Source organism: Dermacentor andersoni, chromosome 3 (genome assembly GCF_023375885.2).
Source record: "Dermacentor andersoni chromosome 3, qqDerAnde1_hic_scaffold, whole genome shotgun sequence".
NCBI classification, from domain to species: domain Eukaryota; kingdom Metazoa; phylum Arthropoda; class Arachnida; order Ixodida; family Ixodidae; genus Dermacentor; species Dermacentor andersoni.
In genome coordinates, this window is record NC_092816.1 from 159,844,401 (window position 1) to 159,867,150 (window position 22,750).

Sequence of the window (22,750 nt, forward strand, 5' to 3'; positions counted from 1 at the left end):
GCAGTACTCGCGGGTACAACTGACGCACTGGCAGCGTTACGCTGGCCTTGCAGCCGCATGAACCACTACCCGGCGCCCAGCAAGCGACCGCCCGGCTTGTGCAGTCGACACCTGGGGCGCGGCACGGAGAGTCGCCTTCGAGCCGGGACTACGATCCGCCTCGCAAGCCCGACGCTCAAAGCTGGCGTGTGCAACGCTGCCTTGATCGTCAACTTTGGCGGGAACTTTAGCAAACGGGCGCCCGAACCCTTCGGGCGTACCTAGGTGCCAGCATCAACTTACGGGGGGCTTCTTAAGGGGAGGAGGATGTGGGGAGCACACGCGCCCATCTTCCCCCGCGCCGTCGCGTCGAGAGCCGGCATAGACGGGGGAGAGGCGCACTATGCCCTCTCCCGATTCTCCCTCGCTCTCGCGACGCGCACGCGCCCTTCCTCCCCGACTCGCGGGCAGGTAGCTGACGGGCGAGGAGGACATTCCCCTCGCCCGGGTAAAAAGGTACAAAACAGCGCGACCGGGGGAGACGCTCTCTCTGAGGCCGGACCCATAACCTGCCGCTACCCGTGAGTGACCACGTTGCCTGACTATCCCGGACAACGAGGCCAGCCTATTTATTACTTTTACAGAGAGGACGCCCCTCTGCCAGTGTTCTTTATTGCCGGTAGCAATAAACGTTCTTACAGTTGACGCCGCTGGTTGCCTTATTCGTTCGAACCCGACGTAGCCGCTATTCCCGCGCTTAGGGTTGGGGAGTAACACAAAGCGACTGCGTGGGGCTAGATCCGGAGCTCGCCTTCAGCCCTAGCCGCACGCAGAGTGGAACCCCCACACCACAAAGTTCCACATTATTCGCTTCGCGCAGACATGCAATCAGATAACACAAGTTGGGGTGAAAGACAGTGGACGGAACCATCGATAACATTCCAGAAACTTCTTTTACATGCAGGCGCGTCCTGTGCTGTGCGATAACATTTGTTAGGCGGCGAGAAGTGGTCGCCCGATAAAAATAAAGAAGTACACGTGTCATTACCCTCCTCTTAAAAAACATCGTCCCGGTGCTACAAATATAAGAGAGTGAAATACAAAAGGACACTTATTAAAGAAAAGTATCAAAACAACGAAAAGAAACAAAGTCCAAAGGTCGGTTACGCGAAGTCCCAAAGTTCATTAACGCTGGTAGTACGGCTTGAGTCGCACAACGTGGCCTATTTCAGGTCGTGAGCGGCGCCGCTGTGATACCGAAATGCCGTCTGGTACGACCTCATAGTCCAGTGCGCCTATACTTCGGATGATCTTGTACGGTCCGAAATAGCGACGGAAAAGCTTCTCGCTCAGTCCTCGTCGGCGTATAGGGGTCCAAACCCAAACACGGTCACCGGGCAGGTACTCGACGAAGCGTCGTCGGAGGTTGTGTCGGCTGTCGGTACGCTGCTGGCTCTTGATCCGTAGGCGGGCGAGTGTCGAGCTTCTTCGGCGCGATGGAGAAAGGTCGCGACGTCAAGATTCTCCTCAGTGACGTGCGGCAGCATGGCGTCGAGCGTCGTCGTCGGTTTCCTGCCGTAAACCAGCTTAAACGGCGTGATCTGTGTTGTTTCTTGCACCGCCGTGTTGTAAGCAAAGGTTACGTACGCAGGACCGCGTCCCACGTTTTGTGCTCGACGTCGACGTAGATTGCTAGCATATCGGCGAGTGTCTTGTTCAGGCGCTCCGTGAGACCATTCGTCTGCGGGTGGTAGGCAGTTGTCCTCCTGTGGCTTGTATGGCTGTACTGCAGAATGGCTTGGGTGAGTGTAGTATAGTGTCGCCCCCTGTCAGATCTCTGTGTCATCGTACATGTATGTTTTGTAGTTGTTTAGCTAGATGGCGCACCCCCTTCTGTCATGTGACGAGCTTGTACCAATCGGGAGGTGTCATCTAGCATGTGAAGCCTTTATAAGTAATAAACGGCCGCGGGTCGGTCGGGTCTTCGTTCCGGTTTTCATCGGGAGCAGTTAGCTCCGTGTCGCCTTCACTGCGCCGGCGCTAGCCGCGCGTTCGCCCGCCGGGGCCCCCCGCTTGCCTGCCGCTGCCGACACATCTTTTGGCGACGAGGATGGGATTCCCGCAGCGGTTCCGACCGAAGCCCCGGGAAACCAACGAGCTTCGTAAGTGAAGCGACCCTTCCCGTGTCCGCACGGCAGGCAAACGCCGCCGACGCACTCGGCGTCGCGAGGCTTCCGAGCCTAGGCCTTCTCGCCCCCTTTGTTCTTCCTTGCCCATTCCTGCGGCGAGCTCCGGCTTGTTTTCTGCACTGTCTCCTGCACGCTACCGGGCATGGCGTCTTTCACGGCGAACCTTCCCGTTTTTCTGGAATTGCCCGGGCCACCGTTAATTCCATGGCATCGATGGAAAAAAATTTTTCAGGCCCACCTCGAAGCGGCCGGGGGTGGCGACTGGACAGACGCACGACGAGCGTCCGCGCTCTTCAGCGCTCTCGGGCGTGAGGGACAACGGAAGTACTTTGCAGACGAGGAGCAGGAAGCAGCAAGGCAGTTAACCAGCGCAGCGTCAGCTTCAAGCGAAGCAGCAAGGCAGTCGACCGGCGCAGCGTCAACGTCAAGTGATGCGGTCCCGCCAGCGTCAGAGTTTCCGAGACTCTTGCAGCGACTTGACCGGCTGTTCGCCGCGTCAACAAATGTCCTGGCGGAACGGCACGAATTCACCAGTCGAAAGCAGTTCGAGGGAGAAGGATTCTTGGAATTCGTGACCGCATTGAAGGAGAAGGCGGTACAGTGCAACTTCGGCACAGCCTACAACGAGCGCGTCCGAGACCAAATTGTACATGGGGTAGCGAACGTCTGCGTTCGCGAAAAGTTGCTGGCTCATGGCGAAACCCTGTCCCTGGACAAGGCAGAAGAAATTAGACGCTCGTTAGAAGCCTTGCATCGAGCGAACCGCGCGTTCGGCTCCGAAAATGTACGAAGAATCGAGGCATCTCAACTTGGCGTTCCGTCGACGGGCCAAGATGGCAGACTTCTTCCAGGGAGCCGCCAAGATGGCCGACGTAGTCCGGGAGGCCATGAAGATGGCCGACTTCTTCCGAGAAGCCGCCGAGACGACCGACTTCTTCCGAGAAGCCGCCGAGAGGGCCGACATTTCGCACATGGCTCCTCCGGGAACCGTGGTGCATGCGATCGCTGTGGCAGCACGAAACATATTGCAACGTACCGGAATTGTTCAGCAAGGAACCGGCGGTGCAACGCCTGCCACACGTTGGGCCATTTTGCATCAGTATGCCGAAAAACCCGTACTGTTCAACACGTCTCTTCCGCAGAGACGCTGTCTTCAACTTCCGCAGGGCAGCCGTCCGCGTCTGTCATGACTGTAACCGCTTTCGACACTAAAAAAGATTTGGAAGTTCCGGTCGTAGTGAATGGCGTCTCCATGCGACTGCCGGTGGATACGGGAGCGTCTGCCTCATTGATGACGGCCGAAGATTTTGGAAAGCACTTTGGTCGACAGCACAGACTGTCACAAACAACAGTGGACTTGAAAAATTTCTCCAAGCAACGCATCGACATTCAAGGCCTGTTTCAAGCCACTGTCCAGTTTTTCCAAAGGTCATGCTCCGTCACGTTCCACGTAACGACTACAGGAACATCACTGCTGGGTTTAGACGCCATCCAACGCTTGGGCATACAGATCGACGGTACGTCGTTGACATGTCGTCTACCATCGCTTCCTTCAGTACAGAGCCCCACAGGTGTGCCTCCGGGTTTTCATCACCTTTCCAGTGACGAGTTGGGTCTCGTCAACAACTTTGTGCACCGAATTCATCGGCAGCAAAATGCGAAACCAGTATCTTCAAAGTTGCGCCGACTACCCCTGGCTCTCCGTGACCAGGTCACAAATGAATTGCGACGTCTCGAGGACTGCGACGTCATCGAGCGCGTCGAGGCTTCCGAGTGGGTGTCTCCACTCGTGGTGGTGCGCAAGAAGGATGGAACCATGCAGCTCTGTGTAGATCTACGGGAACAGGACAGTCTTGCGTCTCAAGTTCAAGAAAGGGTCTTGCAGAAACAGTGGCAGACTAAACAGTACGTATACAAACGTAGAGGTGCTCAGGCAACTCGTATCAAGGTGGGAGACACCGTCAGAATAAGATTTAACAGGAAAGGATTCTTTAAGTACAGTAAACCTCGTAAAGTCAAGGCCCAGATAGGACCATCTACTTTTCTACTCAGTGATGGGAAGACGTGGCATGTGTCTAAGTTAACCGTAGTGATGAAGGATCCAGCAGGTAGTACATTGTGTACAAGTGATAGAAACTTTTTGTACTCATATTCAAACTTGGATAGTCATTCCGATGACTTGTCTGTAGTGACAGCGTCTTCTCATAGTCATAAGCTTCAGTTAAGTTGTGCGTCTGACTGTATCACTTCAGAGTCTGCACAGTCAGCAGTCGTCTCTGTTTCCGTGGGGGAATCGGTAGCCTCCCAGGACTTGTTGGGACTTCGAGAGGAGCTTCCTGGGCAACCCTCTCCAGCTTTGAGCGATAACCACATTCACTTTTCCAACCAGGGGGAGGGAAATAATAGTGGGACGACTGGGTCTTTAAAGTCGACCGATACGCGTCGCAACCCCCAAAGTTCTTCTGAGGTATGCACGCGTCCTTATCGTGACAGAAAACGGCCTCCGTGGCTCGATGATTTTGTTTTTGTAGTGTAGAGCGTATTTACGTCTTCGAAATGCCACGGCTAGGGGCCTCGTTGAGACAGTCGACATGTTTCATTAACACAGGTATCAAATGTGCTCCTTGTTGCGGTGCAGTGAGTTTTGTGCCGTGTTCTTTGTCAGACTTAGTGACTGCCTGTGTTTTGGTGCCCAAGACTGGTGCACGTGTATGTGAACTTGGGCGGGGATGGATTGAATTTGTTGTGGACTTAAGTGCGTGCTTTGTGTGCGACTGGTGCGCGTGTGTGAACGTGGGGGGGAACGAACTGAAATTGCCTTTGGACTTAAGTGCGCGTCTTGTGTGCGCGTTTCACTGTAGGCTTGCTTTGTTTCCAGGGGGGGATGATGTAGTATAGTGTCGCCCCCTGTCAGATCTCTGTGTCATCGTACATGTATGTTTTGTAGTTGTTTAGCTAGATGGCGCACCCCCCTTCTGTCATGTGACGAGCTTGTACCAATCGGGAGGTGTCATCTAGCATGTGAAGCCTTTATAAGTAATAAACGGCCGCGGGTCGGTCGGGTCTTCGTTCCGGTTTTCATCGGGAGCAGTTAGCTCCGTGTCTCCTTCACTGCGCCGGCGCTAGCCGCGCGTTCGCCCGCCGGGGCCCCCCGCTTGCCTGCCGCTGCCGACACAACAGTGAGCTCTGCTGTAAACGCTGTTGCTTTTTCGTCGATGAGGATTTCTGGGGCACCATGTCGCAGCAGATTGTTCTCGACAAAAAATTTCGCCACTTCGGCTGCGCTGCCTTTCAGTAGAGCTTTAGTTTCAGCGAAGCGGGTGACATAGTCCGTCGCCACGACGATCCACTTATTTCCGGATATTGACGTCGCAAACGGTCCCAACAAGTCCATCCCGATCTGCTGAAAAGGTCGACAAGGAGGCTTGATTGGCTGTAGTAATCCTGCTGGCCTTGTCGATGGTGGCTTGCGTCGCTGACAATCTCAGCATGTCTTGACGTAACGGGCGACGTCGGCGGTCAGAAACATCCAATAATACCTTTCCTGTATCCTCGACAGCGTTCGGGAGAATCCGAGGTGCCCAGCGGTTGCATCGTCATGTAGGGCGTACAGTATTTCTGGACGCAGCGCTGACGGAACAACAAGAAGGTAGCTGGCGCGGACTGGTGAGAAGTTCTTCTTTACGAGCAGGTTGTTTTGTAAAGTGAACGAAGACAATCCGCGCTTAAAAGCCCTAGGTACTCCGGCTACGGGTCTCCTCGTTGCTTTTTAGTGAAGTCTTCCGCGCTTATTATTCCGAGGAAGGCGTCGTCATCCTCGTAGTCTTCCGGCGGGGGATCGATGGGGGCGCGTGATAGGCAGTCGGCGTCAGTGTTTTCGTCCGGACTTGTAGACTACCGTGACGTCATATTCTTGCAGTCTGAGGCTCCACCTCGCCAGACGTCCCGAAGGGTCCTTTAAGTTAGCTAGCCGACACAACACGTGATGGTCGCTGACGACTTTGAATGGCCTGCCATATAGGTAAGGGCGGAATTTTGCTGTAGCCCAAATGATGGCGAAGCATTCCTTTTCAGTCGTAGAATAATTGCCTTCCGCTTTTGACAGCGACTGGCTAGCATAAGATATCACCCGTTCATGTCCGTCTTTCTTCTGGACTAGGACGGCACCGAGGCCTAGGCTACTGGCGTCAGTGTGGATTTCGGTATCGGCGTCTTCGTAGAAATGTGCAAGTATCGGCATTGACTGCATGCGTAGTTTATTTCTTGAAATGCGTCGGCCTGCGACGTTTGCCATTTGAACACGACATCAGATTTGTTTAGATGCGTTAGCGGCTCAGCGATGTGTGAAAAGTCCTTAACAAAGCGCCTGTAGTAGGCACACATGCCAAGGAATCTACGCACTGCCTTTTTCTCGATGGGCTGCGGGAACTTTGCAATGCCAGCTGTTTTCTGCGGGTTGGGGCGTACTCCGGATTTGCTGATGACGTGGCCTAGGAACAGAAGCTCATCGTAAGCGAAGCGGCACTTTTCTGGCTTCAGAGTGAGCCCTGATGATTTTATGGCCTCTAGTACTGTCGCAAGCCGCCTAAGGGGATCGTCGAAATTTTCGGCGAAGACGGCGACGTCATCCAAGTAAATAAGACAAGTCTGCCACTTCAATCCTGCTAACAACGTGTCCATGACGCGCTGGAACGTTGCAGGGGCTGAGCACAATCCGAAAGGCATGACCTTGAACTCGTAGAGGCCGTCTGGCGTGATGAAGGCAGTCTCTTCGCGATCTCTCTCGTCGACTTCTATTTGCCAGTAGCCAGACTCGGGGTCCATCGACGAGAAGTATTTAGCGTTGCAGAGCCGATCCAATGCGTCGTCTATCCGTGGAAGAGGGTATACGTCTTTCTTCTTGATCTTGTTCAATCGACGATAATCGACGCAGAAACGTAGGGTTCCGTCCTTTTTCTTCACCAGTACAACATGAGATGCCCACGGGCTTTTCAACGGCTGGATGATGTCGTGGCGGAGCATTTCGTCGACTTGTTGCCTAATAGCTTCATGTTGTCAGATTTGTCGGACGATCCCACCGCTGTCAACCAGATGTAGGAGTCGTCGGACGATCTCGCCGCTGCCACCATTAGGAGGAGTTGACGGTCGTAGAGAGGAACTCGGTGAACAGGATTTATTTACATTATTTACATCTTAGACAAGACATACATCGACAGTCTAGCGTGACTCCCATATGGAGCACGCAAGACGACGCACACAGCTCACTAGTACATCTCGAGCACGACGACGAGCACACACTAGCAGCCTGCAATCGCTGCTTATAAGCACTTGGTCCCCCTTTGATTCCAAGCGGACGGAAACGTTCTTCCAGTCATCGTTCGACGTCACCGTAGATGACCCGCCCTTTTGGAGGAGGCGTGCTCACATACACGTGTTGCACAGGTTTCAGTGCCGCCTCGAGGGCCGATGACCTTTGCAGAACAGCCGTTGCCTCTAAATTCCAAAGCGGACCTCGTATAGGGGCCTCCACCGCGGTCCATTCTCTGGCGTATCGAAAAGCGCATGGGAAGGAGCCTTCGTCGGCTTTCCCGCGACAACTCCCCCACCCGTAGCAGATCAGGTCCGCGTTGTCGTGTTGCGCACAAAGCCTGCTTCGTCAAACTCCTTCACTCGCAACGGCGACGAGGCTAGAGGGTGGCGGCGGCCTTCCAAGATGAGGTTACCACCGCTGGCGTAAATGGCTGGCAAACTTCCACTCCAGCTGGCCGTTCTGAGCAGCGCCTCCATGGCCCGGAAAATCTCGACTGTCCAGTGCTGGCAACCGCTGGGCAGGAAGAGAATGGCTGGCGAGCAAGACGATGGCTTTGCTCTCTGCAACCCCTGCGCACTTGGAATGCCTTCAACCATCTCACAAGAACTGGCACAGAAGAGTCGACCCGGCAACATAATACCACTCAGCGTGCAAACGCCCGGAATTAGCTGTTTGCCCACCAGGCCTCCTATCACAATTTCAATGCAAGTCACTCAACTGGGAATCCCAAATTTTGCCCCAAAATTTCGTGCCGCCAAAGCGAGCGTTCACGTTGCCCCTGAGTTTGACCAAACCTGACCGTCGCACTGCATAAGAGCAAAGGTTTACGTAGAACTAAACCGAAGGCTCTCAAACACCAATGCCCAAACATAACTTAAGTAGCCTAACTTCGCGAACAGCCTGTTCTTATCCTATCACAGTGGCGTACTTATCTCATGTACTGCTGCCACTGAACCGTCTGGCCAACTCCACAGGTACGTAAATACAAACGCGCTAGCTGTGTGGTCTCTATTCAGAACGCGTACTTTCGTCATACACAAAGTTTTATCACGCTTACTCACATTTGTTCTTTTAGTCCACACGGGACACGTTCCTTAACCGATCAACCAAGCTTGCGTAACTTAAGCAACACAGAGGAACCTTCGAACAAATGTGTCTTCTAATAACTAGCTCTGCGCACGCGCACAAGAGAAGTCAGAATACGGTTGCCCTCAACACACACGAGCAACCCAGTCATAAACCTTCTGCTTCCTTCGGTCCGCACAGGACACGCGCTAATGGACCTAAGAGCTCTTCTCAGTGCAAATGATGCACTAACTGAAGATCTACGCGCTTAACCTTAGAAAATAAAAAAACACGCATAAAAAGAGAAGGTTAACTAAAACACACGCGCGTTACCATAGGCCTCTCAACAATAACCTTGACACTCAGGTTACTTACACACAAAAAAGAAAGCCTATCTACTTATTAATGAACACCTCGCGAAACTACATGTTTACTTAAAACGCGTCTTTTAACTCTCGGAGCTTCTCAAACAAAACATACACATAGCTCATACCTTACATACTGAAAGAAACTGTAGTCTTAAATCGCGATATTTTTCACATGCTCAAAAATAAAACAAAACAGCATTTTTTTCTTCTACGGAAGCTCTCTTGGCCTCCCGTTCCCAACGCTTACGTCTGACTCATACTTTGAGCCGTACCCGAGGTGGTCGCGGTCCGAAAGCTACTCTGGCTACCGAGGAACAACAAAAGGGCTGACTCACTGTCAGCTCCCCCAAGACGTTACAGTTTCATGCCAATTTGCGTCCTGGCGCCCCGCTTTCATCATGACCTCGATTGACCGCGTCGCTACTCCCCACCTGGTCTCGTCTTGCCACCTTGCGCTTCTTTGTACTACACGCTGAGCTTAGAAAACCACGACGGAACGACGAGGAATTTAACAGCACCGTGCCCTTTGTCCGCGTCCGTGCAGAACATGCTTCTCGGTCCCCCTTTGACAGGTGGCTCGAACGTTTTCATGCGTCAACATCGTCACCGACTACCGCATCTATCTTTTCCTCGCGCATGGCCTTTTTGCGACTGTCGCAGTCTCTGGCTGCGCTACATTAGCCACCGCATTCCGATCTTTTCGGCTCTTCTTTGTGCGGCGCTTTCTCCTCAAACTCTCATGCCGTCATCTCGCGCCTCGCGCTGGGCGTTACACATCTCGTCGGCCCGGATCGGTCTCTTACCCGCACCGTCTGAATGATCCTTAACTAAATCATACCTCTCTTGGCTACCTAGACTGGCGGAGACCCGCACCGATCCCTCAACAATGCAGTTGTTCTCTCGTGAGCTACGGAGCTCGCCATCCCGAGAACTACTCTCAACTGCATTCTCCAGCTCGCACATCACTTTGGCACGCAGATCTGACTCGACATGGGTGCTCGTGTCTATCGGGTCAGCAGTACTCTTTACTTCGCTAGCAGCCTCGCTAACATTACAAGCGATGCACACGCGCGGTAACTGTGTCAATTTGTTCACAGCTGGCCTAGCTGTATCTACAATCCTTTGTTGGCACAGCACCTCGTCGCTCTCACTCTGGCCTTTAACGGCCTCTGCTGCCACTAAGGCATTGTTAGCTGCTAACACTTCGAGTTCACTTATTAACGTGCTGCTAATCTCGCAGGTGCTGCTACTTCTCTCGGCTTTTGAGCAAAATCTGCTACTTCCTTCCACTTTCGCTGCGTCCAGCCTACAGCTTTCTCCAGCCGCTGTTGACTTAGTTCGATTGCCTGCTATAAACCTTGAATCTCTCCGTTCAATGCATCAATGTACTGCCTCGTTACTTCTGTAAGGCCTTCTTCCTGAGAAATTCTTTTCGGTTCCTGCCTAGCTTTTTCCTGCTCTTGCCTAATTGATTCCTGTTCCCGTTTTTTGTTTAGAATGCGTTTACTCATTTGTTCTATGAATATCGAATCATTGTTACTTTCTAGAATTGTCTTACGAATTTCTTCTTCCGTCAAGTCCTCCTCTACGTCCACCTCGATCTCCTCACACAACCACAACAGGCCAGCTCTCGTCAAAGACATTAGGACCATGGTCCCTACTTTAAGCTTTGGCTCTACTGTCACACAATACATGCTGCGATACCCATGCAAATCAATATACAAGTAAAAGATCCCCAGCGAATCAAATCCAAAAACACAGAGAAATTGAAGCCTGGTAAATCTTACAGCCAAAACCAAACGCTTACCCAATGAAGCAGCACCATATCACCAGTCCTTCTCCGCCTTACCCAGTCAGTTGCAAGAGGTGGTCAATCTCACGTCTCCTCCAACTTGATCAGGATACCGGTCGGTCACCAAGTGCCAACGTCCGTCAGCTGCCGTTGCTGTCTCCTAGTCGTAGGCCGATTTAGGAGCCGTAGGCCGATCTAGGAGCCGTAGGCCGATCTAGGAGCCGTAGGCCGATCTAGGAGCCGTAGGCCGATCTCACCGCTGCCATTCAGTTGTCGGATTTGGCGGACGATCCCACCGCTGTCAACCAGATGTACGAGTCGTCGGACGATCTCGCCGCTGCCACCATTAGGAGGAGTTGACGGTCGTAGAGAGGAACTCGGTGAACAGGATTTATTTACATCATTTACATCTTAGACAAGCCATACATCGACAGTCTAGCGTGACTCCCATATGGAGCACGCAAGACGACGCATACAGCTAACAGCTTACGATCACACAGCTCACTAGTACATCTCGAGCACGACAACGAGAACGCAGCTCACTAGTACATTTCTAGCACCACAACGAGCACGACGACGAGCACACACTAGCAGCCGGCAATCGCTGCTTATAAGCACTTGGTCCCCCTTTGATTCCAAGCGGACGGAAACGTTCGTCCAGTCATCGTTCGACGTCACCGTTCGACGTCACCGTAGATGACCCGCCCTTTTGGAGGAGGCGGGCTCACATACACGTGTTGCGCAAGTTTCAGTGCCGCCTCGAGGGCCGATGACCTTTGCAGAACAGCCGTCGCCTCTAAATTCCAGAGCGGACCTCGCACGGGGGCCTCCACCGCGGTCCATTGTCTGGCGTCTCGAAAAGCGCATGGGAAGGAGCCATCGTCGGCTTTCCCGCGGCAACTCCCCCACCCGTAGCAGATCAGGTCCGCGCTGTCGTGTTGCGCACAAAGCCTGCTTCGTCGAACTCCTTCACTCGCAACGGCGACGAGGCTAGAGCGTAACGGTGGCGGTTTCAGCACAAAGCCTGCTTCGTCAAACGCCTTCACTCGCAACGGCGACGAGGCTAGAGGTTGGCGGCGGAGTTCCAAGATGAGGTTACCACCGCTGGCTAAATGGCTCGTAAACTTGCACTGCAGCTGGCCGTTCTTAACAACGTTCTCGCGTGGAAACTCGGTAAGGGCTCTGGCGGAGTAGTCGAGCGCACTCCTCGGTGATTATGCGATGCTTTGCGACTGGTGTCTGTCGAATCCTTGACCACGTCGAGAAGCAGCCTTTGTATCGTTGGAGCAGACTTCTGAGCTGTTCTTGCTTAATCATGGGGAGACGGAGTAATATTGTAGTCTGGTACGGGAACCATGGTCATCGGGGTAGATGCGGCTGAATCCGAGAGGGCAAGGCATTGCTGGTTTCCACAATTTCCTCGATATATGCGATTGTCGTGCCCTTGTTGATGTGCTTGAACTCTTGGCTGAAGTTGGTTAGCATAACTTCTACTTGCCCTCCGTACAGTCGAGCGATCCCTCTTGCGACGCAAATGTCATGGTCGAGCAGTAGACGTTGGTCACCCTCGATGACGCCTTCTACGTCGGCAGGTGTTTTGGTGCCAACCGAAATGACAATGCAGGAGCGAGGCGGGATGCTGACTTGATGTTCGAGCACCCTTAAGGCAAGGTGACTACGAGAGCTCTCCGGTGGTATCGCTTAATCTTCAGACAGGGTTATCGACTTCGACTTCAGGTCTATGACTGCGCCGTGTTGGTTTAGGAAGTCCATGCCGAGAATGACGTCGCGTGAACATTGTTGGAGGATAACGAAAGTGGCAGGGTAAGTCCGGTCATGAACGGTAATTCTTGCCGTGCAGATTCCAATCGGCGTATCAGATGTCCTCCAACGGTCCGAATTTGAGGGCCTTCCCATGCAGTCTTAACCTTCTTCAACTGGGCGGCGATGTGTCCCCTCATGACGCAGTAATCGGCCTCTGTGTCGACTAAGGCGGGGACTGCGTGGCCGTCGAGGAGCACGTCGAGGTCGGTGGTTCTTTGTCTTGCGTTACAGTTAGGTCTTGACGTCGGGTCACGGCTGTGTCGCGTTGACCTGTGGCTGGTATGGGACGTCGTCAGGTCGTCTTTCGTCGTTGTATTCTTTGCTTTCACACTTCGTCGGGACGGCGCCGTGTCGTTATGTCGTCGAGGTAGTTGCTTCGGCGTCTTCGTCGGTGGCGGAGGATCTTCGTCAGTTCGACGAACAGCAACCGCACCTCCATCGGTTGCTGCTTTTAGTTTTCCGGATATGGGCTCGCTGACCGGCCTCGGGCTGGGCCAGTGTATGGACGGCGTTGCGGCGACAGGTAGCGGCCTGGTGACGGCGAACGGGACGGTCGTCGAGAGTCGCACTGAGTGGGGGCTAGGTAATCGGCGATGTCACGTGGGCGCTCCCCAAGCTGAGGACGCGGCGCGTTGACGGTGAACCCTCTCAGCCCCAAGTCACGGTATGGGCATCGGCGGTACACATGGCCGGCTTCTCCGCAGTGATAGCAGAGCGGGCGATGGTCGCTGGCTCGACAAATGTCCGTCTTCCTCGCGTAGCGGCGCTGGGCGACGGGCGGGCGGGCTGGCGGTGGCGGCGGTGGACGACGGAATGGCGGCGTCATAGGGCCCTGGCGGGGTCGTCGAGGGGGGCTTTGACGGCGGGCGACGGCGGCGTAGGTCATAGCTTCCGGCTGCGGCTGCGGCGATTCTGGTTGCAGCTCAGGAACTCCAAGCGATCGCTCAAGCTCATCTTTGACGATTTTGGCGATTGAGGTTACTTGATGCTGCGACCTGGTGTACAACCTTTGCAGCTCTTCCCGTGCGACCGCTCTGATAGTCTCGCGCAGATCGTCGATGGCCAGTGATTGAATTCCTGCGTAATTCGTAGAGGTCGTGCGGCGGTTGAATTGCCGGTTCCGCATTCCGAGTGTCTTCTCGATGCTGGTGGCCTCGCGAAGGAACTCTTCTACGGTCTTCGGTGGGCTTCGTATCATTGCGCCGAAAGGTTCTCCCTTCACACGCCGCATGAGAAGACGGACTTTCTTCTCCTCGGGCATATCCGGGTCGGCGTGGCGGAACAGACGGTTCATTTCTTCCGTGAATATGGCAAGGTTCTCGTTAGGTAGCTGCACTCGGGTGTCCAGCATGGCTTCTGCCCTTTCCTTGCGCAGTGTGCTCGTAAAGGTGCGCAGGAAGCCGCTCAGGAACAGGTCCCATGTTGTCAAGGTCGACTCCCGGTTCTCAAACCACGTTCTGGCGGCGTCTTCTAAGGCAAAGTATACATGCCGCAGCTTGTTGTCGGAGTCCCAGTTGTTGAAAGCCGCGATTCGTTCGTAGGTCTCCAGCCAGGATTCCGGGTTTTCAGTCGCTGCTCCATGGAAGGTCGGTGGGTACCGAGGTTGTTGTAGGACAACGGGGGACGCCGGGGCAGCCATTGGGGTTGTTTTGACCACAATCTTCTTTGTCGTCTCAGGTAGAAGTCCGTGCTGTGGGGGCAGTCCTTGCAGTCTGCGGTTAGCACGCTGGTCTTGGGCGATGTTGGTTTTGTCCTCGGGCTTCGTGCTTGGATCGCGGCTTTGCGGGGGCGTTCGGTAATTGAACGCACTAGCACCTCCACCAGATATCACGTGGTAGTGACGGTTGAGAAGGCAGCAAAACTTTGATTAACGAAACGAGCGATTTATTGGGCGAACTTGTGCCCTCAAAAACAGGCTACACTCAAAGAAGGATGGTAGCGGCGAACACGATCGGCGGTCGTCGAAAATCTGGTGAGCGGGTGAAGCGCGTGGGCTTTTATACATCTGTCGTCGAATTTTCCAGAGCGATCGCTGAGACCCGCGTGCCTTCCACAAAGTTCCACATTATTCGCGTCGCGCACACATGCAATCAGATAACACAAGTTGCGGTGAAAGACAGTGGACGGAACCATCCATAACATTCCAGAAACTTCTTTTACATGCAGGCGCGTCCTGCGCTGTGCGATAACATTTGTTAGGCGGCGAGAAGTGGTCGCCCGATAAAGATAAAGTACACGTGTCATTATAAAGTCATCTTTTCGGGTGTTTTAAATACCGAATCCAGCATCTGAATATAAGGGACTCTGCAATAATTTTGACCACCTGTGGCTTTTTAAAGTGCGCCCAACGCTGGGTACAGGGGTATTTTTGCATTTCGCCCCCACCAATATGTGGCAGCCACGGCTGGAAATTCATCCTGATGCTTAGCAGCGTAACGCTCAAGCTGCTAAGCAACTACGGCAGGTACTAATGATTAAAATTGTGCTGTCTGCTGCAGGTAACATTTTAAAATTCGGTGCTGCTACAAGAAAAAGCACCTTGTATATGTGGCGTTCTTGTGTGTTCTGGTTAATTCCACCATGCAGATTTTTTTTATTCGCCTGTGGAAGGTAGCGAAATGTTAGTCCTCGAGCTTGATTACTCCAAGCGGCACAATTTACTCGGACAAGAAATTGAAGTGCATAATAGTTTGACAGAACATGACCAAGTAACTTCTAGAATATTTAATTTACTACACATATTGCAAATTAGGAGGTAGTGCGAAGTAGTGAAGTTCACAAATTGTAGTCGGTGGCTTTGCAAGTTATATCCACACTGCTAGCAAATGCTGACGATGCGCCGTAATATGGCCGTCAAACTTGCAAGAAAATGTATTCTTCCGCTTCTGTTTTCATTAAAACCACGTTTTATACATTGACGCACAAACGTAACTGCCACGCCAATGTATTTTGTCGCCAACTTCGGGAATTTAGTACTCAAACCTCATATCACCCTGAAAATTCAGACCAAGTTGGTACGTCTAGCCATTTAACCGGCTACAGTTTAAATGGCAAGACGCACCAACTTGGTCTGAATTTTCAGGGTGATGAGACTTTTGAGTACCGGCTACAGTTCGTAAATTTCAGAAAGTACTGCAATACCTAAGTATTTAGTGAGAAACCCTATCAGTGAAAGTTGGTAATTAGTCGATGGTCCAATGCGATTTCTCGTGCAAGCAATGTCCACCCTTCTTTGAGTAATCCAGCTCAATCACTACAATTATGCTTCCTCCCCCAGGTGAATTAAAAAAAGAATTCTGCATAATCTAAAGAAAAGCACACCGGGTATAAATATGCGAGAGCGTTTTTGCATTTCGCCTACATCAAAATGCCGTAGCCGTGCGCAATAATCATACACGTGACCTCCTCCTCAGCAGCGGAACGCCATATAACCACTGCAACACATGCCGTTAACGCCAAAGTATCATTTTTTTTTTCTGCGATGATGTATCTTTTCAATATCTTCAATCGTCTGCAGCTCTTCCGCGAAGGCCTTCGAGGACAGAGACGGCTGCGTAGGGGCGCTTGACGGGCACGCCGCCAGTGGCGGAGACAGCACCCAGAGCACAACCGGCGCGAGGGCCAGCATCTTTCCCGAGATCCCTGCTCTCGAGGTTGCCTACGCGGCGTACCGCCGCGCAGTCAGCGACAGGGGAGACGAAGCTCTTCAGGGAATTGTGGGGGGCTTTTCAGGAGACCAAGTGTTCTTCATGACAGTATGCTACATGACTTGCACGCGACCCGATGCCGTGGGTCCGCACACAGCTAGTGGACTGCAACAAGGCGGTGCGCAGTTCGGAGGCCTTCGCCCGGGCATTTCATTGCCTGCCCGAGTCCCAGATGAACCCCAAGCTAAAGTGTAAATTCTTTGGGTGAGAACCGGGCACTTCCCAAGGACTGCGATACCACGTTCACGTGGCATCGTACGACACACCTGCATGTGGCCTGTGCACATACAGTTTTCTGCGCAGCATCGAAAGCGATGTCGTCGCCAGCCATACACAACGTACCCACTGTTTTATTTCGTGTCTGGAATGACGTTAAAAAGCGCGGGCTCTCTCTCTCTCAGTATCAAAAAGTAAATACCTATGATGAATTCGTTGTAAGGCTTCGTTGCGCTCTAAACTCAGTGCGAAGGTCTTATTAATTTACTTTAGACGAGATGGGTGCCACCTGACCGTAACTTTGTCTATTTGCAAGTCGCGATATGGAAGGCTGACGCACTTTTTGAATACTTAAGATATCTATAACGTGATGTGATTGTAATTTCTCGGAATTTACAACGTTGCCATCTCCTTTAACATTCCTCGCCTTTTTTTTTCTTTGTAAACGCTAGATGCTGCTGCATTTTTACTGTACAATATAAATGGCTGATGACGCGGCTTCTCATATGGCGCAAATTAGGTAATGATGCACGTGTTGCTGCTTCATAGCTAAAGGTTCCAGAGGACTGTGTACCTGCCCATGCAGAAGTGGACTTGGCGGTGAAAGCGTTCACAAAGGAAAGGAATAGGTGTAGAAAGTGCTCTGAACTAATTATAATCTTGGTTTAGTTATTTTAATGCTCTTTCGTAGAACAAAGCGCTCCCTGCAAGTGACCACCACTTGTGCATTTTGCAGAGCTTCCGTTCGAGAGTTAAACAATTCCGATTCACTCAATCACTGCTCACTGTAACACATTTTTTTTTCCATTTACCCCATTGGTTTATGCCTGATGTGGTTTGACCTATCAAGTTAACGCGGGCCCGCCGAATAGAAACGCCGAGCTATTTATATTGCTTGACTATGGGTATGACTTACTGTTGAATTGACGCCACGTAATGACTCCCAATTTCTCTGCGCTAAACTTGAGGCCTAGGTTTGTCGCTGCATTGCCACAGATATTCGAAAGTGTCTGTAAGTATCTCGTGCGGCTGCGCCACGATGTAAGCGCCCCCACCGCAAACCATCGCGAGTGGGCAACACCCTCTACAGAACTTAAGCCCTTCTCGCTGTACCCTCTCCCCTTGAGCTACGTCACGCAAAAGAGGCCCACATTGAAGTTCCGTGCAGCGTGCTACGAGCGGCGCAGCAGTGTTGAAAATGAGACGCGGAAGACCAATTCGGCGACGACAGCGATAACAATTCGATTAGTTCCGGGAACCCTGCTGCTCCTTGGATAGCTTCGGGGTTAGAATAGTCCTGGCATGCTGCGACATGCTTCCGAGCGCATCTTTTTATTTTTTCTGGATGCGAACCGTGCATGTATTCTCTGCGCTTGTGCTGCGATTAGGTTGTGTGTCCGGCAAGCCTTCATTGCAGCGGAATGTGGATTACGTTCATGCCAGGATATGCTTCAGTGTTGCGTGCCCAATTGCTGGAGCAATCGCAAATCGGGGCCTAAATTTCATGCGTTCATGTTTCCGCAATATGAATGACAGAATATTGGGTGCCAATGCTAAGGGAAAGCAGAGAAAGGCTGGTATTCAGTGGAATAAGGCAGCTGCTTCTTTGTAAATAGTTGCACGAAATTTTGTATCTACATTGCTAAACTCATTTGAGGTGTTCTAAATATATGGACAGCAGTGCTAGATGTAATAATGCCTCGAAAGCGAAATCATTCGTATAGAGCTTAATCTAGACTGGAATAAAAGCTTGTGTCCCGAATGCGGAGAAGGGCACACCAGTGAAGTTGTCATGAGATATGTGTTATGGTGCAGTGCTAACATTCTGTTGAAGAACTTTTGTGGTCACATGAACGGCAAACTCTGACGCCGACGATAAATTAAGGCAAGGAAGCTACTCTGAAGAAAAGGGCAGCACTGTGACTTTTCAATATAAGCCATGCTCCCTGTCATCATTTACCCAAAATTCGTTCTCAATCCTAAGGTTGAATCATTTAACTTTTTATGTACAGGCTTTTTAATAATACAGCGCGTGAATAGTTTTGCATAAATAAAATAATCTTGGAACACCCTCTGTTCTCTAGGGACTATCTGCTCAACTATGCCTAAAGAAACAGTAACTGCGTTCTGGTTAACGTTGCCCATAAGGGCGCGATCCCTTCATGCAACACGTTTCTTTGTGCACGCCACCGGCCTCTTCTCCGTGACGGTTCACGCCGAGCACTCAGGCCTTTTCTTGTCTGGGTGGCCTTGGGAGGCGCATAGGAACCAGTAGGAACGACAGGATATGTGTTTGCACGCGCAATGGCGCCGGCGTATACGTCCATCCCTAGACACTTGTCTGTTGATGGTTTTCATTGAATACCATAAAACCTGACTGTCAACGCTAAATGTTAGTCCTAAATTTTCGCATTCTTGTCCAGAGATTTCAGGCACACGTTGTATATCACTTTGCTTGTTAGCAAGCAACACTATGTCGTCCGCATGAAACAAACATAGATGCTGCTGCTCTAATATGATGGCCGCCTGCTTGTGTGAGAGACTAAACCCGATATCACTTCTTTCTAGCGCCCGTTCCATCAATATTATGTACACCATGAAGAGCGCCACGAATACTGGACACGCCTGTTGCAGTCTTTTGGTGATATTAACTTTCCCTTCGCTCCTCACCCCCTTCCCCTTCAACAAAAACGGTATTTGACCCCCCAATGATCCGCGCCATATGCCCAGAGAGCCGTAATCCATGACAGAAAAAAATCGTCGGCACGGCAGCCACGTTCAGACACCTTACCTGTTCTTCCACCGTGATACCAGCCCCATATCGGCCATTGCGCTGACTCCGTATGTCGGACATGTGGCCTCGAAGAGGAATAGTTAGTACAACCAGCCCTCCAGTGTGCCAGTTTCTCCCCACGACACACCAACGGCACCGCACTTCCGCCAGCCCTTGGATTTGGGAGCGAGAACGGGGTGCGGGAACCGGGTGCGATGGTGTCTAACGCAATTCGCGTAACGAAGGCCAGACTGGCACAATGGTGGCGTATGATTTGGCAACGGCACAGAATAGCCAACTCTGAGGGGAACAGCTCAAATTCAGTGTCTAACCGTCAATGTCTGTGCACTAGGTCGGGGTGTGTTTACAAAGGAACGATGATCGGTACTCCTCCCCTCTTATATTTTCCCCCTTTTTTATCGCCGTGTATATATTTTATCCGTCTAGGGCGCCTTAATGTAGCCCGCCCGTTACAAAGGATTCAGCCACAAATAATTTTTTTCATCATCACTGCTAGCAGTAGCACTACTATCACTGTGGAATCAAAAAACTCAGTGCCCTTCCACTCTATGAAGAAGGATGACCAGCGGAGCTGTGTATGTGGGCCCCTTAATGGCAAACTGCATCTCCGCCACGGGTTGGGCCGGTACTGCTTTATCTTCGCTATCGGCCCACGTATGAGGAGTTTTTTGCTTACGACACGAAAATTTCCTTGGAAGGTAGAGGTATACAGCTTCGCTGTAATAGGACAACGGAGATTCACAACGGGAACTAAGAAATGAGAAGCAAAAATCTGCACAACACAAAGGCAGTGCCTTCCTCTTTCAGGCTCGAGCTGGTTGCCTAAGGATAAAAACATACTGTAGCAAATATTCGCAAGAAGAGGAGACATGTGCCTGACAGCGGCAGCATACACACGAAAAATTCCGAAGACCACTCAGCATATCGTAATTGAATCCGAAAGAATTCACCCAGTGATATCCGTAGGTAATGAACCCCTTCCAGAAGCGCTTGAACAACCCGTCAGTAGTCGAGATAAGTGCGATACGTGTACATTATTGGTGAAAAAAAGGAGGAAAAGATTGATACGACAGGATCCGCTTGCGATCCATTCCACTCTGTGAAGGTGGATTCCCAGCGAAGCTGTTTGGCACAAGACACAGTGGTGACACAGAATTTTGAACAAAGGTATGAACTCATTTACTCTGATTTTTTTGTGAGCATTGGCATGGATGACGGGACCGCCGTCCAAAGTAGCTGCAAGAAACTAGACACACGTGACGTTTCAACGGGAACGCCACAACGGGAGGCCGGAAGGAAAGTAGGTACGAAGCGCTTGGAACGCCGACAAAGAGAGGACGGTGCGAACGTAGACATGGCCGACGCTTGTCAAATAGTAGTATCTGTTCTTACCAGCTTAATATCTGATACGGGTTCCATTGGGACCCAAGTTATTAAACTTACTTTTGCAACTTGGCGGAATGCTTGAAGCTTGCTTCACTTCCTCCGCGGGTCGGTCAGTTATTGCACTACCTCCGGGATCGGGCCAGGTTTTTTGCCAACGCTGTACAAAAATGCACGGAAGCTTAGCCACAAACAGCTTCGTTGCAAAATGCTACAGTGTAAGACATGTGATGATTACCTGAATAATTCAAGCAGGCTATGTGGATATTTGTCATTGCTCCGCTTCAAAGGGGAAGCCAATAAATCATTATCATCATCATTATCACTGGGATTTGAAACAGTCATAGATGCATCAACTTACTACTGCAGCAGCCTTTTGTCTTCAGAAGTGGCTGAGAAGGTCAATATATGGATCGTTAACGAAAGTTGCACTCACTTCTGTGAAACCCACCCATCGTTCTGCTTTGAAAGGGGGAGAAGCTGTTTTCACAGATCACCCGCCTAGGGAGGGGCTTCTGCGCCGCCACCTTCAGCAACGCCACACACCACGAGCGTGGCAGCGTTTCTTTATTTTTTTCGTTTATTTGGCTTGAGATCAGTGTTTGCCGGGCGCGTCTTCCCGAACTGGCTTGTTTGCTTTGCTCCATGTGCGTTCTGTTTCTTTATTAACTTAGGGCAAATGACACTGGCGTGTCAAGAATGAGCGATACTGTTGATATTCAGGCACCCATCCTTGCACGACTTATGACATGAGGATGATATTTGGTCTGGCTGCTTAAAATCGGAAGACGTGCTAAAACAGCGAGAACGATCCCTGGCTGCGGCCAACGTGCAATGCGCGCATCGTTCGTCACGAAGGGAGGCGAGTGCCCTAATCGGTGAAGGCGATTCATACCGCTGCCAAAGGGGCACTTCAATTAGTTCGTGAATTACATCGATCTAAATAGAAATAAATTCAGAACGAGTGCTACTACACGGCAATTTTTCAGTCGCAATTGATTTTGTCTGTCCTTAACCCGATTATTATATAAATTTTTGATTCTGATTAACCTCAATCGCTAATGAAAGCAGAGTAGCCTGAAGGCCGTGAACACTGGTGTTTAAAGGTTGAACGTTCGCACTACTTGCGCATGGCTGGCTGTGCCGGCTTCTGTGGGCGGTGGAAATAATTTAGGCGTAGGTAGTGCTAATGATACCGCGCTGAGCGGTTTAAATTTGTTCGTTTATCACTTATAATTTTCGTGCTGCAAAAACGAAAAAAAAATCAGATTCTTATCCAAATCAAACGAATGTATGCTTCTCTCTTGACGGGTAAGTCAACAACATAATCCTTTATTTACCTTTTTCTAACGCCGCAGCTGGGTCAACATTGGAAAATCAATTACCGGAACAGAGATATGCCGACTCCGCAAGAACAAGAACCAGTCCTTGCATGGCACATTGAGTACACTTTACAACGCGCAGACCCTGCAGGGGCGTCTGCGTCAGCAGGCGTTTGGTGTGTGGCGATACCACGGACCCGAGCACACGAGGGTTGGACCCTCCCGCGTGTAGCCGTGCGCGGCTTAGCCGTGTCTGGGGAAAAGGGGATCCTGGCGGTTGAGCCGATGCTGGGTGTTTGGACCATTAAGGCCCCCCGGCGGAGGCAACACACCTCTTCGGCCTCGGCTTCACATAGACGGCACCTCCAGGCTGACCCACCTGGGGGAAATCGGCAGTCGCCTTTTCCTGTCTCTCTCTTCGCAAATCTTCGTCTTTCCCTCTCCCTTTCAGTCTTTCCTGTCTTCTTTTTCTTCTGATAACTTCCAACATTCCTGGCGGCAAGGGTTAACCTGGTGTGGTATGACCTACCTTGGTTATAACATATGTGGTTATGGCGACGACGTACAGTTGGCATGGCAGGGCTTGTTTCACCACATACCCAGCCTTGTCCCCTTGTTGGGCTCGGTGGTGGGTGACTGACATCGTCGCTGAATACTAAACATATTTCATGGGAACTTCCAACCCTTTTTCAACCGATCGTCCCTCTAAAAGGGGGCGCACCGATGCTACATTTCAGTTTTCTCTGAAACCCACTCAGACTTTCCCGAAATTTCACGTTGTACACAGTGAAAAACCTTAC

The 22,750-nt window shown here is 51.4% G+C and overlaps 1 protein-coding gene and 1 pseudogene across 1 annotated transcript in view; both read left to right on the top strand.

Moving 5' to 3' along the window:
• LOC126529171 (phosphate-regulating neutral endopeptidase PHEX-like) overlaps positions 1-22,750 on the top strand; it is an 80,673-nt gene that overhangs the window by 8,969 nt on the left and 48,954 nt on the right. Inside the window, exons 4-5 of the mRNA XM_072286945.1 lie at positions 16,046-16,283; positions 16,333-16,439. Of these exons, the coding sequence (XP_072143046.1) occupies positions 16,046-16,283; positions 16,333-16,439 (345 nt within the window). The remainder of the gene's footprint in view (positions 1-16,045; positions 16,284-16,332; positions 16,440-22,750) is intronic.
• On the top strand, positions 20,600-20,779 carry LOC126529187 (U2 spliceosomal RNA; annotated as a pseudogene).